Source organism: Petaurus breviceps, unplaced genomic scaffold, assembly GCF_028583685.1.
Source record: "Petaurus breviceps papuanus isolate PSGF00001 unplaced genomic scaffold, PetGlider_PUasm1.0 140, whole genome shotgun sequence".
Classification (NCBI taxonomy): Eukaryota; Metazoa; Chordata; class Mammalia; order Diprotodontia; family Petauridae; genus Petaurus; species Petaurus breviceps.
This window is the reverse complement of record NW_027185698.1, coordinates 1,340,082-1,356,333: the sequence shown is the minus strand read 5'-3', so window position 1 is coordinate 1,356,333 and position 16,252 is coordinate 1,340,082. Positions and strand designations below refer to the sequence as shown.

The window sequence follows — 16,252 nt, the reverse complement described above, 5'->3', positions numbered from 1 at the left end:
CAGAAACTTTCCAGAAGAATGCTACTGTGAACAACTTTTAAGATTCTGATTATACAGTATAGTGAACACTCCATTCCATAACAAATCAAAACAAAACATCCCTAGAAAATCAAGGTACAGCATTCACAATATTACAGCTTATCACAGAAAATCACAATATAGAATTCACAACAGCTTATCATTAAAATGGCCACATAGTGTTCACCAAACTGGTCACAATATTTAGAACAAAGAACAATCAACTCAAAGTACAATAGTCAAAGTCTTCTACTCATGGGGCACACTTAAGTTAACTCAATCAGTCACTTATTCAACAATCAATTACTAAGCAAAATCACAATATAGTTTCAAAGTACCATAGTCAAAGTCTTCCACTCATGGGGCAAAGTCTTCCACTAATGGGGCACACTTAAGTTAACTCAATCAGTCACTTATTCAGCAATCAATTATTAAGTATTATTAATACACAAACCCTCCACCCCTAGGTCATTAGTAAACTACAATTTCATCTTTACTCAGTACCCAAGGAGAGGTCTTTTCATCTTGACTTGGGGCCTGTTCTCAGATTCGCCGGATCCTCTTCCATGGTCCCAGATTCTACCTAGATTCACTAGACTGTCACCTGGGTTCAATGGCAGACAGCTCCAGTTCCTTGCCCAACTCTCTGGGTAGGTCCTGCTCCACACTGAAGTTCACAGGGTCCAATCCATCTCAAATCCTTCACAATTTCTGCTCCAGGGAATTCAAGACTCAACAAAGCCACAAACAGACAAAGTTCCTGCATCGCAGACATGCTTCCTCAGTCTTTTCCTAGGCTTCTGGGACCCTCTGTCACCAGGGTTCCTAAGCTCCTGGGCTCCTGTTCGGAAGAAGCTCCATCACCACAAGTTCTCAAGAAATTCTGGCTCAGTTCTCAATTCTCTCTTCTGTAGCTGCTCTGCCACCAGATGCTGGTCCCAAGAAATTCTGACTGTGCCTCTCTGGGGCTTTTCTTATATACACAGCATTAGCTACTTCCTTTTTCAGCCAACCCCTTTCCTGTTACATCAGGAACAAGGGTCCATACCTTCTGTTTCTTTCACTGAGGTTTGATTAGTTACTTAAGTGCTAAGTACCTGCTTCCTTGCCAATACAAAAAGGGGTCTTCAAATTACCATTACAACAATCTGTGCAACCTTAGGACAATCTCTTTTTTTTTTAGGACAGTCTCTTAATCTTGGGTGCTCTAGACAACTCCCTAAGACTATAAATTTCAAAGAAGGCATCAACTTGTATTGGAAGAAGGAATTTGCTCACCAAAGAATTCCAGTGAAATCACAGGGCCAATCTCTATCTGGGATTTGTGCTTGGAAGAAAGAACCTATTTCAATAGCTGAGGAAAGTATGTAGTTGTAAAGAGGCATTGTAACTTGGTGTCAAAGAAAAAAATAGAAATAAAATACCCTGCATTTTAGGCACATATCTGCCAGAAACAATCTTTTTCCCATTTAACATTATTATAAATCCAAGTATTTCTATATTAGAGAGATAAATGTCCAAACTGACATTTTCCTGAAGAGAAAAGTATGGAAAAGGTTTTAGTCTGGAAAAATATTATTTTCCAATATATTCAGTCGAACTAAAAAAGGTTGTTTTGTAAAATATGCTTCCATATAAGTCAACAAAATATTGCTATTATGTGGCCTTTGTTATGTGGGACACTTCTTTGCAACAGTGCTAAACAAAAGTGAATATGGCCTGTATTTAAATAGAACTGAAGGGAAATACTATTTGCTGATGCACTTATTCATCCATTTCCTTCCTTCTGCCTGACATCTTTCCTATATGGGGGAAAACCAGTGACTAGCTCTTCTTTGTACATCTCTCTCTGTTCCCTACCTCTAATCCTAGTCAGTTTGTGTTTTTTTTTTAATTTCCTTACATGCCTTTATAATAAAATAACTTAAAGGAATTAAAAAAAAAACAGTCATCTATCTATGTAAACCAAAGATAAAGAAAGGTTTGCCAAACACATACAGCCAGGTTGAGCAGGATTCAAACAAAGGCAATAAATAATTGCTTTGAGACCCTTTGAACATATGTTTCCCCTAAAGCAAACCCATTTTTTTTTCCAAATATGAATTTCATGTAGGAAGAGAATAAACATTTATAGATTGCTTTGAAGATGAAAAACTACTTATAAGAACACAAACTGATGACTACATTTTCCAAATGCCAAATTCCTGAAAGGATTATTTCTGACAACAGGTCTCTAAACTCAAAGCAATTTGTCAGTTTGGAAAAAACAACCACAACACAAGAACTTTAAACATATTGCAGCAAGTCGTCTATAAAACAGTTCTAGTTGGGAGAAAAGAGAGGAAGATGGAGAAAGATTTTTTTTGAGATAGATTTTCAAGAAATCAGTGGTTAGAAAGCAAAACTGGAGAAGTCCAGCATGGTTGAAAGAGAATTGCTAGAATCATAATGGGGTAATAATCATAACAACAATAGTGAGCATCTATGTCATACTTTAAGATTTGCAAAATATTTTTACAAATATCTCATTTGATCCTGACAACAACCCTGGGAGATAGGTATAATTATCCCTATTCTACAGATGAGGAAACTGAGGTAGATAGGGTTAAGTGACTTGCCCAGGGTCACACAGCCAGTATGTATCTGAGGCCGAATTTGAATTCAAGTCTTTCTGACTGGCAGCTAGGTTAGTGCAGTGGATAGTGTCAGACCTGGACTCAGAAAGACTCTTCGTCCTGAATTCAAATCTGTTTCCAGATATTAGCTGTGTGACCCTGGGCAAGTCACTTAACCCTGTCTATCTCGGTTTCTTCATCTCTAAAATGAACTGGAGAAGGAAATGGCAAACTAATCCAGGATCTTTGCCAAGAAAACCCCAAATGGGGTCATGGAGAGTTGGACACAACTGAAAAATGGCTGAACAACAGCTTTCTGACTCCTCGCCTAGCGCTACATTCACTGTATCAACCTCATAAGGATAACTCGGCTTTGATTGTAGTTTTACTCATTAGTAGTTTCACAGAAATTCAGAGATGGAAGGGACCCAAGAGTCCATCTAGTCCAGCATTTATGTGAACAAGAACTCCTTTTTCCACATCCTCAAAAAGTTATGACTCAGCCTCTGTTTGGAGAGGAGGGAGAGCCCCCTAGCTTATGACTCAGCCCAACTTTTGAACAGTTCTTTTTGTCAGCAAGGTTTTTCCCACTGTCAAGCTGAAACCTATTTCTCTTCAGCTTCCACCCCCTTACTCTTAGTTTTTGCCTCAGAAAGCCCTATAATCATAGAGTGGAGCTGGAAGGCACCTCAGAGTTCAGCTAGTCCAATCTCTTCATTTTATTGATGATGAATCTGAGGCTGAGAAATATTAAGGGATTTGCCCAACATCACACATAATAAATGTCAAGCAGTCTTTGAACCCAGTGCTTATGTCTCCAGAGCCCATGTTCTTTCCATTGTAACATACTGCCTTCCACAGAAAACAAAGAGCACTACACAGTGGATAAAGAGATTAGCTTGGATTCAAGAAGAACCGAGTTCAAATCTTGTTACAGGCATTTGTTAGCTAGCTAGCATGGCACAGAATTTGGTTTGTCTGTTGTTTTGGTGATTGTGCAAAGTGAGCTTGCAGTCCACTAAAAATAAATCTCTTTTCTCCAGAAACTGATGTCTCTCTGTGTTTCCCTATGCTATACTTTTGAAGTTGATTTTTTAAAAATCTAAGTATAAGTACTTTGCTCTTTTGCCTCTTAAATTACATGCTGTTGGGTTTGGCTCATAATGAGAGCCTCTCAAGACCTTTCTGGACCCTGATTGTCATTATTCAATTCATTATCTATCCTTCCCATCATGGTATCAGCTACAAATTTGATAAGCATACCTTCTGTGCCTTCATCCAAGCTATTGATAAAAATGTCACATGCAGGAACAAGGGCAGATCCTTGGAGTACTTCACTAGAAAACACCAAGGGGACATCAACTCAATGGCCACCAATTGATCATTCAGTGGTTTTGAATTCACCTAATCATACTGTCATCTAAGCTACCTCTCTCCATCCTGTACATAAGGAGAATATTAGAAAATTTATAAAATGATATGTTGAGATCTAACTTTATTATGTCTTTGACATTCCCATGATTATCAGTCTTGAAACTCTGAGATCAAATATAAAGTCCCTTGACATTTATAGCCCTTCATACTTGTCCTTCTCCTTCACACCACCACCACCTTTCCAATTTTCTGACACTCTATATACTCTATTCTTCAATCCATTGATACTGACCTCCTTGGTCTTCCTTGAACAAGGCATTCTGTCCTCCAACTCCAGGCATTTTCACAGCCTTCCCATGCTTGAAATGCTCTCCCTCTTCATTTCTACCTCCCAGATTCCTTAACTTCCTTCAAGTCCCAAATAAAATCCCACCTTCTACAGGAAGCCTTTCCTTCAGCCCATTAATTCTAGTGCCTCCCATTGATAATGTCCAACTTCACCAGTACATAACTTGTTTGTAGGTAGTTGTTTGCATTTTGTCCCACGTATTAGACTGTGAACTTCTTGAGAGCAGCACTTGTCTTTTACCTTTCTTTGTAAACCCAGGGCTTAGCACTATGCATACCACATAGTAGATGTTTAATAAATGTTTACTAATTGGCTGAGATTCAATTTAAAAAATATTTGTTAACCATCTACGTGTCAGAAGTGAGGTAGTCTGTCTTGAAGAAGTCATATTGCCTTTTAATGATCACAGCTTCGTTTTGTAAATGCTAACAAACTATTCCTTTAGTTTTTAGCATTGCAGAATTTTGCCAGGAATAGAAGTTGAGTCCAATGTTAAGGTATTTCATTTAAATTTATTTTTGGTAGGCATTTTTGGGTTTTTAAATATCCCCAATGCCCAAAAGGAATCTAGACAAATTGATGAGATTTAGAAATGCAAATAGATTTACAAATAAACAACAGATGAGTCCATAAATAATTTGCCAAATAGGAACAATTCCATTCCATCAATCTGCAGAAGCCTAAACACAGAAGTAGGCATTTGTACTGTTCTTGAAGACTAACAAACCAGTATCACAAGGCTATGAGAAGAAACAAACCTCAGAATCATGGATCTTTCTTGGAATGTTATCAATTAAATCTCTGATTCTTCAAAGTTGAAATCTTCAGGTCACCATCAGCTGTATTGTGATTAACAAATAAAGATAATAAAAATGCTCTTATCATTCCTTGTATTTCGTCAGCTTTTCCACAACTCAGCTTACTGAAGAAATATCTATTCCCTTCTTCCTAAGGGTCAATCGTTATTCTTTAGATATTTTTTCAGCAGATCATTCAGTTCTTTAACTGCCTTCATGTATATTCTAAGCAAGATACAATATATTTGCAAGGTGCATATTCTCCAAAAAAGAAAAAACACAGGTATTTTCCAAACAGTAAGATCTAAATTGTCCAAAGCAGTCAGTCTACTCCTTCAAGTTTCTCAAAAGGTTAACCTGTGAAAGGCAATTATAAGGAAAACATTATTTATACAAAGCATTTATTATATACAGTTTATTTGGTAATTATAATTAAATATAATTTAGAGATATATTTACTAAGCTTAGACTAGTAGTCTAGAGACTTCAGTATTGGGATTAACCTCCTGGTTCTCTTCAATTTTATTTCACTTGCCTTGGTTACACAAGATCACAGGGCTACAAAAAAAAAAAAACCCTCTTCCCTCCCTTCGTTTAATGAAAGGTCTTTGAGAATTTAATAAGAGATAGTCAGACAATATTCCCAGCACTTATTCTTTTCTCATTTCAGCCTTCATAATGGTTAACAAATAGGTGCTTAAGAAATTTTCTTCCCCTAGAAACTCCCGTAATTTTATGAATTTCTCCAACCCCTTCTTGGTTCCCAAACCAAAGTTTCTAAGCTGGTATTTGGCTCCTCAGATTTAATCAACAAAATCACTTTACTAAAGAGTCAGAAAGTCCAATCTCCTTTCCACTGGAGTGCATCCAAAATATATTTAAAAGGTTTGATCATTTAGAGAAAAGACAGTTTACAAAAGACAAGTCATCTCTGGGGTCCCTTCCAGCTCTAAACACTCCAATCCATTCCATTTGAGTCTAATAAAGTACAAAATACAATGCCTCCTTTTGGCATTATCTATCCTGTAAATGTTACAGATTTTTAGTAGGACTTTAATGGAATTGCCTATATCACTTTTTAAACTAAGGTGGCTTGTTAATTGAGACAGTTCCAGATTTTTCATTCTTGCCCAAGATTGTATTTGAACCCTGTAAGTCTGCCCTAAAAGAACCATCTGCCTCCTGGATTCAGTCATGCCCAGGGATTTCTAAGCCTCTGGCAGAACTTCATTTCTGGACATTCCTAAGACATTTGACTCACCCATCCCCCAAAACTTCTAAATGTCAAGATTTCTTTATCGAGGGCTTTCACCTGAACCACTGAAGCTCAGTTGAATGAATAATTCCTTGCCCACATTTGCTCAGAGTTTTTGTCTTCTTGCACCCAGATATTTAACCTATGGCTGTAGCTATACTGGTCACACGCTGGGCTCAGCCCTTATTACACAAAGAAAGATCTGCTTCTAGGTCTTTTTTTTTTTCTCTCGACACAAGAGTAAGGGATCTATCTCCCCATAATTAAATCCTCTTCACAACCGACCACAGCTGATTTCATTCTTCTACAATTGGGGAACGAAAAATCGATCTGCCCATAATCCTAAACGAGAGACTTTCTACCATGTGAAGCAAATCATGCTCACCTGACAGGCCAAAGAGTGCTGAAATTATAGTGCAGATTTTCTATTTAAAATTTTTATTTAGATTTAACATAGTGACAGATCCTTTTAAGCTCTGAGACTAGATACTTTATTGTTTTCAGTGATGTGGGCCTAACATAAATCCCTTGAGCTATCAAGCAGCCTGTAATCAGAGGTACTTAACTAACTTACTAGTATGGGCTATAGATCTCTCCTTAAGGTTGCTTTCTATTTTGGGAATAGAGGTCCACAGAAATCCTCTCGTGAAACCTGCTGACTGCAGCACAAGATACAAATACATGCAGAATACATTCATCTGGATTTCTAGATTGGAGAACTTAGTAAATTATTTTTAATACTTTTTAAAAAATAAATCCTTAGTGAATATTACATATCCTCTCCCCCTTCCTTATTCTTTGACAGAAGCAACCATCAGCATGCAGTTTAAAATCTAAAATGATGGTTCCAACCAGAGATACAGTACCCAGGGATGAATTGAAGTCTTTAGGGGCACATAGAGTTTAACAAATGAAAAGATTAGTTATCGATCAGTTGTGGCAGTCTGAAGAAATATTGATTTTGTTTCACGTCATCTAATTCATATGAAACTGGTTTTCCAAGGTCACTACCTTTTGCCTCCTGACCACGTGGCAAATGTAATTTTGAGTAAAGCATAGCTTCGCTTCTCCACTATACTGCTGCTCTATTACCTCATAGTGGTCTGGAGGTGACCCTGGCTTCTCACAAACTATAGAATCTGGAAGCATTTTGAGTACTGAACATAGAGCTGTCACTAGGGCAGTGCAACCAGGACTGTGCCACTGAGCACTGAAATTTAGGGGGTATTTGTGATTCATAAAAGCAGCATGGAAGCATCTGAGCTTAATATCTAGTTTAACCTAATAATTAGCTAAAATAGGAAATCACACACACACACACACACACCAATTGAATTTTGCTTGCCTTCTGGTGTCTCTTACAAAGCTTGCTCAGGTCTGAAAAACTCTAGTTATATTTTTGATAGGCCACATGACAGTCTTTCTAAGAACCAGCTTAATTAAATTTAGGGAAGTCTTTCATCAGAAAGGTAGTCATTGCTGGTAGTCTTTGTTTGTTTTTTGGCTGCTTGGGTGTGGGGGAAAATAACTCATTATACTGTATTATAAGCTTGGGAAATAGCTACATGTATGGGGAGTGAATTATTCACAGGGATAGGATCATAAATTCTTCAAGTATTATAATATACATGGTTTTACCCATTCACTATGGTAATGAGAAAAATAAAAATTAATATTCACTCATTGTGTATATCTTTCCAAATCACTGTAGAAAAAACGTTGTAGTTCTGATATGGGAGAGAGTGCTTCTTTTATCCCTGTGAAAGTGGAGGGCTCTCTCTGCTTGGTTGCTCCTGGTTTACAGAAGAAAACTCTTTTAATTCATATTGGTCAAGAGCACCTTAAGTCAAGCAAATAATCCCAAAAATAATGACAATGATGACAGTGATGGCAATGACAATGAAAGCAACAGCAATAAAAATAATAAACAGCTAGTGTGGTAGAGGAAGAATACTCAGATCTGCCCTTGCTGGTGGGCCATACAGAGCAGTTGCAGATTCCAATCCAACAAATGGAAATTAGGAAGCCTCTTTGTAGCCATGGTTTGACTGAGGGGCTGGTTCTGGCTTAGGAAGAGAACTCTTTTAATGCACTGCAGAGCCAAAACTCTATGGATGCACCAAAGACACCACCTGCCCCCTCAGGGTTCCTCTTCCTGACTCTAGGCCCAGAGCTCTGTCCACTGTGCCAACTAGCTTCTTGGGACAAGTCCAGGTGAACTTGTGGGTTTCAGGAGGTCAGGAGTTCCTAGGAGGCCAGAGAAATAGTCACCACAGTGTCCACTGGAGTAGCCAGTTGCAGACTGGGGAAAGTCAGCCAAGGGAAGAGTCAGCATTGAAGACAGAGTAGCTACCAGAAAAGGTCATTCTTGGATCATGCTTGGTAATTGATCAGACTGTGCTCAGTAGGGATGAAATGTGAAATGACTAATTAGCAGAAATGCCAAACTGCATTGTCTTGATGAGGCCAATTTCCAGCAGATTTTAATCTGGCTACAAATAAAATTTCTGAATCCTGTTTAAATTGTTCTATTAATGAATGCTATGAGTCTCATGCTTATAATTGCTTTCTGTGAGAGAATAAAATGACCTGTCCTAGACCTGATTTATATGATGCATTGGTACCTATTTTACTCTGTTCCCCTCCTCCATTTTGGGGAAACCCTAGACTAGAGCCAAAGATAAAACTGTCCCCAAAGTAGCCAGGGTTGCAGGTTCATGAGCCAAAGAATGTGAGAACTGGGGAGCCTATTTCCTTACTTTTTTTGGAGGTGGAAAGGCAGGCCATTTGGAGCTAAATGACTTGCCCAAGGTCACATGGCTAGTGAGTGTTAAGTGTCTGAGGCTGGATTTGACCTCAGGTCCTCCTGACTCCAGGGCCAGTGTTCTATTCACTGCAGCCACCTAGCCTACCCCACCCCATCCCACCCCTACTTCTACCCCCCCCACCCTCCCCACCCCCGCCTCCCAGCCTATTTTCTTATTGAGAAGCCATATCACTTCAGAGCTGAAATCTGGGTAAACCACAATGGTAGGAAAGGACAGTAAAGGGAAAAGGTCACCAGACCCTCTGTGACCTGCTAAACAGTGCCTAGAGAGCAACTACACTAGATAAGCTATTATTTAGCCCTTTAAAGTTTACAAAAGGCCTCACAAGTTTTCTTACTTGATTTTTACAACAACCCTATAAAATAGTTGCCATTATTTTCTCCCTTTTCTAGAAGAGGAAACTGAGGCTAAGAAACATTATGTTGACTTGCCTAGGGACACATAGCAAGTGTCTCAGGCAAGGTTTGAACTCAGGTATTGTTGATTACAAATCCAACTCTCTATCCATTGCTTCACCTACCTTCTTCAAATACTTTACATTCTAAAATGAATAGCAAAAGCTCTTTTTGTGGTGGCAAACAATTAGAAACTGGTGGAATATGCTTTAATTAGGGAATGACTGAACAAGCTATGCATATGATTGTGGTTGAATACTACTGTGTTTTAAGACATGATGTAAGGGATGGTTTAAAAAAACCTCAGAAGACTTATATGAACTGATGCAAAGTGAAGATGAACAGAATCAGGAAAATAGTATACATAGTAACAGCAATATTGTAAAGATAACAACTGTGAAAAACTTAACAATTACAAAGAATTCAAGATGAAAAATGTTATCTATCTCCACATGAACTGATGGACTTTGAATGTAGATTCAAGCCTATTTTTATCTCTTCATTTTTCTTGCTTTTTTTTTTTTGCAAGAAAGCTAATGTGGATATATGTTTTGCATGACTTCATATGTATAATGAGCATCATTTTTCCATTCTTTTTCCATTAGTGGAGAGAGAGAATTTGGAACTAAAAATTTTTTTAAGACCATCAAAAAAAGAAAACATTAAAATGAATAACAATTACATGTAATTATGTTCTTCCTTAAGGCTCAGAAGTAGACTCATGCAAAAGAACTTGCAGAAGGTCACCCACTGATAGGATTAGAGGTGTCATCACGTTGTGGAAAGAGTACTATTTTTGGAGCCAAAGGACCTATAACCTATATTCTGCCTCTGTCACTACCTGTCTTACTTTGGGCAACCCAATTAATCTCAGCCTCAGTTTCCACATCTATGTGGAATGTACTATGAGTCTTTTAAGGTCCCTTATAGCTCTAAATTTATGTTTCAATAATCCTAAAATTCTACCTCTTTCCTTTTAAAGTCACTCTGATCACTTTTCAAGATATTTCAAAAAACGGAAGATCCTCCCTAAATATTAAGATATTTATAAATAATATAATATTATAAATAAATAATAAGAAAAGATACTAGGAAGTATCAACATACAAAAAAGAGACCAAGTGTCATGTGTCACTGGTAACAACTGACATGTATTCCTATTTTCTTATCTTTGATAATTTATAACCATAGAGGTAACTTTAGTCAAGAATTCTTTATTGATATGAAGCCAAGCATAAAACAGGGAGATACTAAAGATATTTCTCCACTATTATGGAGAATAGCCTGCATGAAGTTCAAATGGAAGAATTACCTAGGGGTGATGAGGTTCTAGTGATGCTCATGTTCACAGATAACATTGTGCCGCTTGCATTGAGTCTCAGACTGCTTCAGGGCTTCTTTGGGAAACTAAGACCATTCAAAAAGGCTGACCTAGTAATCTAACTTGGGAAAAAATTCAGTTGAAAAATATGTAATTATGTGGACTATGAGATGCAGCTGGATATAGCCCAATACATTAAATGAGCTCATTAGTACATGTATTTTGGGCAGGCACTGTAAATGGACAATGAGCTGGGTCAAAAATTCGAATTAAAGAAAGAGAGCAAACTGGTCACATTTTGGAAATGCCCAAGTCTTTCAAGGATTCCAAAATACCTTCTGCCACTAGAGTATATCATTTTAAATTCGATAATCTTCCATTAATAGTTCTATGGCTACAAATTTTGAAATACCACAGTCTCAGAAGAATTAAACTTTCAAATGAACCCAAAGGGCATTGAAAAGATGTGGTTGGTGTAATTGGTGTGGTATATTAACAAAAATATCTTATGTTCAAGCAATACTATAAGAAGCATTATCAAGGACACACACACACACACACATATATAAATGTAAGGTATTAGTAGGAGGAGGAGAAGCCATAGTATTAAGGTAAAGCTAGACAGATAGTTTGGCTAAAAAAAACCTAAAAAGTAATGAAACACTAGGGCAAACTACTAAAGGAGAGAGATTTTAATGTCTCTATCTATAGATGTTTAAAAATAGGATAAAACCACCTGTTTTGGAAGGTTTAAATCATTTGCTAGCAGCTAGGTAGTGCGTAGGCTGCTGGGCCTGAAATCAGGATGCTAAATCCTGCTTCAGATAGCAGTACCCACCTCCCAGGATTATGAAGACCAAATGAGATATTTGTAAAGTATTTTGAAAACCTTAATGGCTGTGTAAATGCTAGCTATTATTATTATTATTATTACATAGATTTAAAGTGTTTTGGAAATTTTTAAAGTATAAGACAATTATCAGTTATTATTATTTAGTGAAGTTTACAAGTACCAGAAGAGTACTTGAAAGAAAAGTGACACCTGTCAAAACCAAAGCTAAGCCTGAATTATAAATATGAATCATTATCCATACACGGAAACAATCAAAAGATATCCTGATATACCTTTAGGTTTTGTTTTTTTAAAATTATTCTCAATGTCTCTCAAGAGAAAAGGGATGTATCATCTCACTCTATTCTGGGAGCTGCAGCTCCCAGATAGAAGATATGATAATATTTAAAATTGTACAAAGTTTGACAAAAAGCAAAATATGAGCTGTCCTTTCTAATTCCTTTCTTGAGAATATGTGAGATAAGCATATTTCTTTTAAAAGTCTAGAGTGATAAGGTTTCCTCTAAAAATTGCTTTTAAAAAAAAGCACCCTTATCCTCCAATACCATTAATTCTCTACCACTAATCCAATATACCTCTCTTTGGGCAACAGAAAGAGTCAAGAATATTCAAGGACTTCACATAGAAATGGCCAAGACTCTGAATCAAACATTTCTTTGAATTTTTCAGAGGGCTCCAAAGAACTAGAAAAAAAGGAACAGTCTCAGGCACTGTTTTGCTTGACCTGTCTGAATTTAGCTGACAAAACTACTTTCTCAGCAGCAAAGCCTTTGATTAAAAATAAGGTTCCATTTCTATTATGTTCTCAGATAAAGCCCCAGTCACTGCCACTGGTAAGATTTTTATTTTCTCTGTTTTTAATCCTGTTTTCAGAGGAATTGAAATCCATGGCACCTGATCTTCTGGTTTCTAGTCTCAATTCATCATATAGTATTGTCATGTCCATTGAATAAATATACCTGTCCTTTTTTTCCCCATCTTGTTCTTAAAGATTTAGGAGTTAGGGGCGGCTAGGTGGCACAGTGAATAGAGCACCGGCCCTGGAGTCAAGAAGACATGGGTTTGGATCTGGCCTCAGACACTTAACACAAAAAAATAGCCATGTGACCTTGGGCAAGTCACTTAACCCCAATTGCCCTCCAAAAAAAAAATGTTAAAAAAAAGATTTAGGAGTTAGAGACAAGGAAATACAATCACTGCAGCCATACTAAGTTCTTCTGTGCCATCTTCTCACCTCTATTGTTGGTAATTAGCTTATTTTTTTCTGATTTGTGAATTTAAGAAGAGATTACTAAAACTTAAGAGAAAAGAGTTTACGGTCATTTTCTTTCTCCTATCTCTAACTTTTGAACCTGTAAAATGTAGTTAAATCCCCCTGGCATCAGCGGAGATCATAATATTTGGAGCTGAAAAGAACCTTAGAGATCATCTAGGTAAAATCCAACCCCCTCATTTTACAGATGAAGACATTTAAAGACTTTCCTGAAGGCACCCCAATAGTATGTAGTAGGATCAGATTTGAACTAATGTCCCAGGTGTTTCCATGGCCATACAAGTTGTTGTGATAATACAACATAATTTATGTAAAAAATATCTTGATAAATAAAATGCACTGTGTGTAAAAAACATTATTAGCTCTTTTTTTTTGACACTGGGTTCTTTTGCTTACTATTTAATCTTTTTTTGTCTTTTCCCCAGTTGCTCAGGTTGGGGCGAGGGAGGGGTGGGTGTAGGGCAAGAAGTGGAATGGGCATCAGGAAAGTCTATAAGGAATCCTTGAAAGGTTCTCAAGTATTTAATTTTCACATAAGCACCTTTCCAAAAGTGATGGTGCTCAAGTTAACTCCACAGATTTCTTTGGTCAAGGATAATATATTCAAGACCTCTTTGGAAACTAGAACTGTAATTTTTTTTTTAAACAATTCTGCTGAAAGTCTTTGCTGTAGAGCCAGCTTTCAACATGGGTATTTTCCATTCCATAGCAACCATTCTCTCTCAAATCTTAACATCTTTCTTGATTGACATGAGTATTCAGCTGAGCCACAGCAAAATGAATGTGTAGTTCTGACCTTTTCATTCAACTCAGAGAGACATTCCATGGCAAGTGGCACTTTGTGGGCAAAGGAACAGATTATGGAATCACAAGACAGATTTCCATCATCTGACTTGCCAATGCAAATTCACCACCTACCATTCCCAAAGCTCCATCTGTCCTGTGACCAGTGATCCTAAACCTATCCATCTGCTCCAAGTCTAGATTGTGTGGAAATTAAATGAGAATGTTAAAATATCTGACTTTCATTTGTTTGTCTCCCGTGGAAGAGTAACTTCTAGTAAAGGATTTCCTTCAACAATTTATCCAATGGAAACATCTGTAGTAGTCAGTAGGCTGAACCAATGATTAAGCTACTATTAAATTCCCATTTAAAATGTCCTCTTTAGTGAAGTAATGAAATTAATGAATTGCTCATACCTTTCATATATTTTCTGCTTTTGAATGGGTGGTATGAATAAAGACAATGATAGGAAATCCTTGAAATATCTATTGTTTTTCCTACTCTATATTTACCATTTGCCAATGGCGCGCTGGTGTGTGGTGATCAAATAAAGTAGTATACATTCTTCTAATATATAAAGTTTAGAGTTTAATTAGCAGATGCACTTGCCACCAGTTGTCTGTAGCTACCTAATACTCATCAAAGTCAAAGTTTTCCTTAAAAAAAAAAAAAGGAAGCCCTCCGATCTCTTATTTTAGAATACACTCTTACCAGAACAGATGGTTATAACTTTGACTGTTTGATGTATATGAATCTGAATTATAAGAGTCATAAATATTATAGTTAAGCAAGTGAAAAATTCAATTTTCATGTTGCCTGCTTGCAGGACATCTGGCATCAGTAATTTGTCTTCCCTCCTGCAGGAAATTGAAACCTGTTCTATCCCTGTTTTCAAATATCAGCTACAAGTATATAATAAATGCTAACCTTACACTGTTGCTCTCAATTTTGGGTCCAGATAATGGCAACTCTAAAATATTAGTTCATGATATTTAGTGATTCTGTATCACGCTGCAATTTAGTTGTCTTTGCTTTAGTTCACACCCATATTCATGGCATAAGACAACTTGTCTAGTGCTGTTTCTAATTCTTGGTAGCTAGGATCCATGTTGCCAAGAACCAACCTTTCAGAAGAAAACTAGATCACCTTCTATTTCCAGTACCAGATGGATGAGAACAAGCAAGAACTTTTTGCTCTAAATTCTATAACAGGAATAGGCGACCAACATGTTACAAGTACCACTTAATACTCAGCCATATGTACCTCTTGGGGTTTTTTTTTTGTCCCCTTCATCTTTCTAGCCCTTCTCTATTTCTCTTCTCTACCTATGCCAGTTCTTTTCCCTTTTATTGTCTTTCTTCCCTTCTGTCTCTTTTTTTTTCCTTAGGACTAGTGTCATCCAAATAACTTTTCCTTTAAACTCCAAGGACTAGTGGTATCCAAAGTCATTACTGACTCTCTTGGCTACTGCATATGTGTGAACACTGGAACTTTATCAGTGTGGAAATGACAAATTTCCAGATTATAAATATAACTTTCTTTCCCTTCCCCCTTCATACCTCCTATGAACATTGAGCTTTTTGGTTTACAAGTATATTATCCACAACAACCAACCTTATGAAGTAGATAGTGTAGGTATTATTGTTTCATTTTAAAGATGATGGAATTGGGAACTAGAGAGTTTAAGTGATTTACCTAGCTGAAGTATAATTAGGTGACCCCAAAATTTCTGGGTCCAAACCCAGTAGTACTGGTCAATGACCCAATTACAGAAAACTTATGTGGTACCTTGAAATGAGCTAGTGGTTCTGCTAATTCATATGTTTTTTCTTTCTACTTTACATGCCCATTCTAAAGAGGTAGAAGCAAAACAAGTATATTAAGTATCTTAATATGGTTTAATTTTTGTATTTTTCTTGTCAGTGCCTGGCCATATAGATGCTTAATAGATGCTTAACAATGGGTCAAATTAAGTTCCTGTTAAGAAACTGCAAATTAGGGGTGGCTAGGTGGCGCAGTGAGTAAAGCCCCGGCCCAGGAGTCAGGAGGACCCAAGTTTGGTTCTGGCCTCAGAAACTTAACACCCACACACAAAAAACTAGCCATATAGCCTTGGGCAAGTTACTTAACCCCAACTGCCCTCCAAAAGGCAAAAAAAAAAAGAATCTGCAAATTAAGTTCTTTTTAAGTAAGCTATATAAGTTTCTTTATAAATTTTTTTATTAATTTACCCATTTAATTTTAAAATTTTCTTTACTAATTTTTTAGTTTCCATGGGAATTTTATTCATCCTAGGCTAGATTTGCTAGTATAGTTTCATAACATAAATCAAATCTAAAGAGTTAGCATATTTGAAATAAATATGGTAGATTTCTGGAGTTAAATTACC

The 16,252-nt window shown here is 36.9% G+C and overlaps 1 protein-coding gene across 1 annotated transcript in view; it reads right to left on the bottom strand.

The window, feature by feature from the left end:
- Window positions 1–4,848: 4,848 nt before the first annotated feature.
- TMEM156 (transmembrane protein 156) overlaps window positions 4,849–16,252 on the bottom strand; it is a 58,118-nt gene continuing 46,714 nt past the window's right edge. The window contains exon 6 of the mRNA XM_069073530.1: window positions 4,849–5,510. Coding sequence (XP_068929631.1) covers window positions 5,506–5,510 — 5 coding nt within the window. The 3' untranslated portion in view covers window positions 4,849–5,505. The remainder of the gene's footprint in view (window positions 5,511–16,252) is intronic.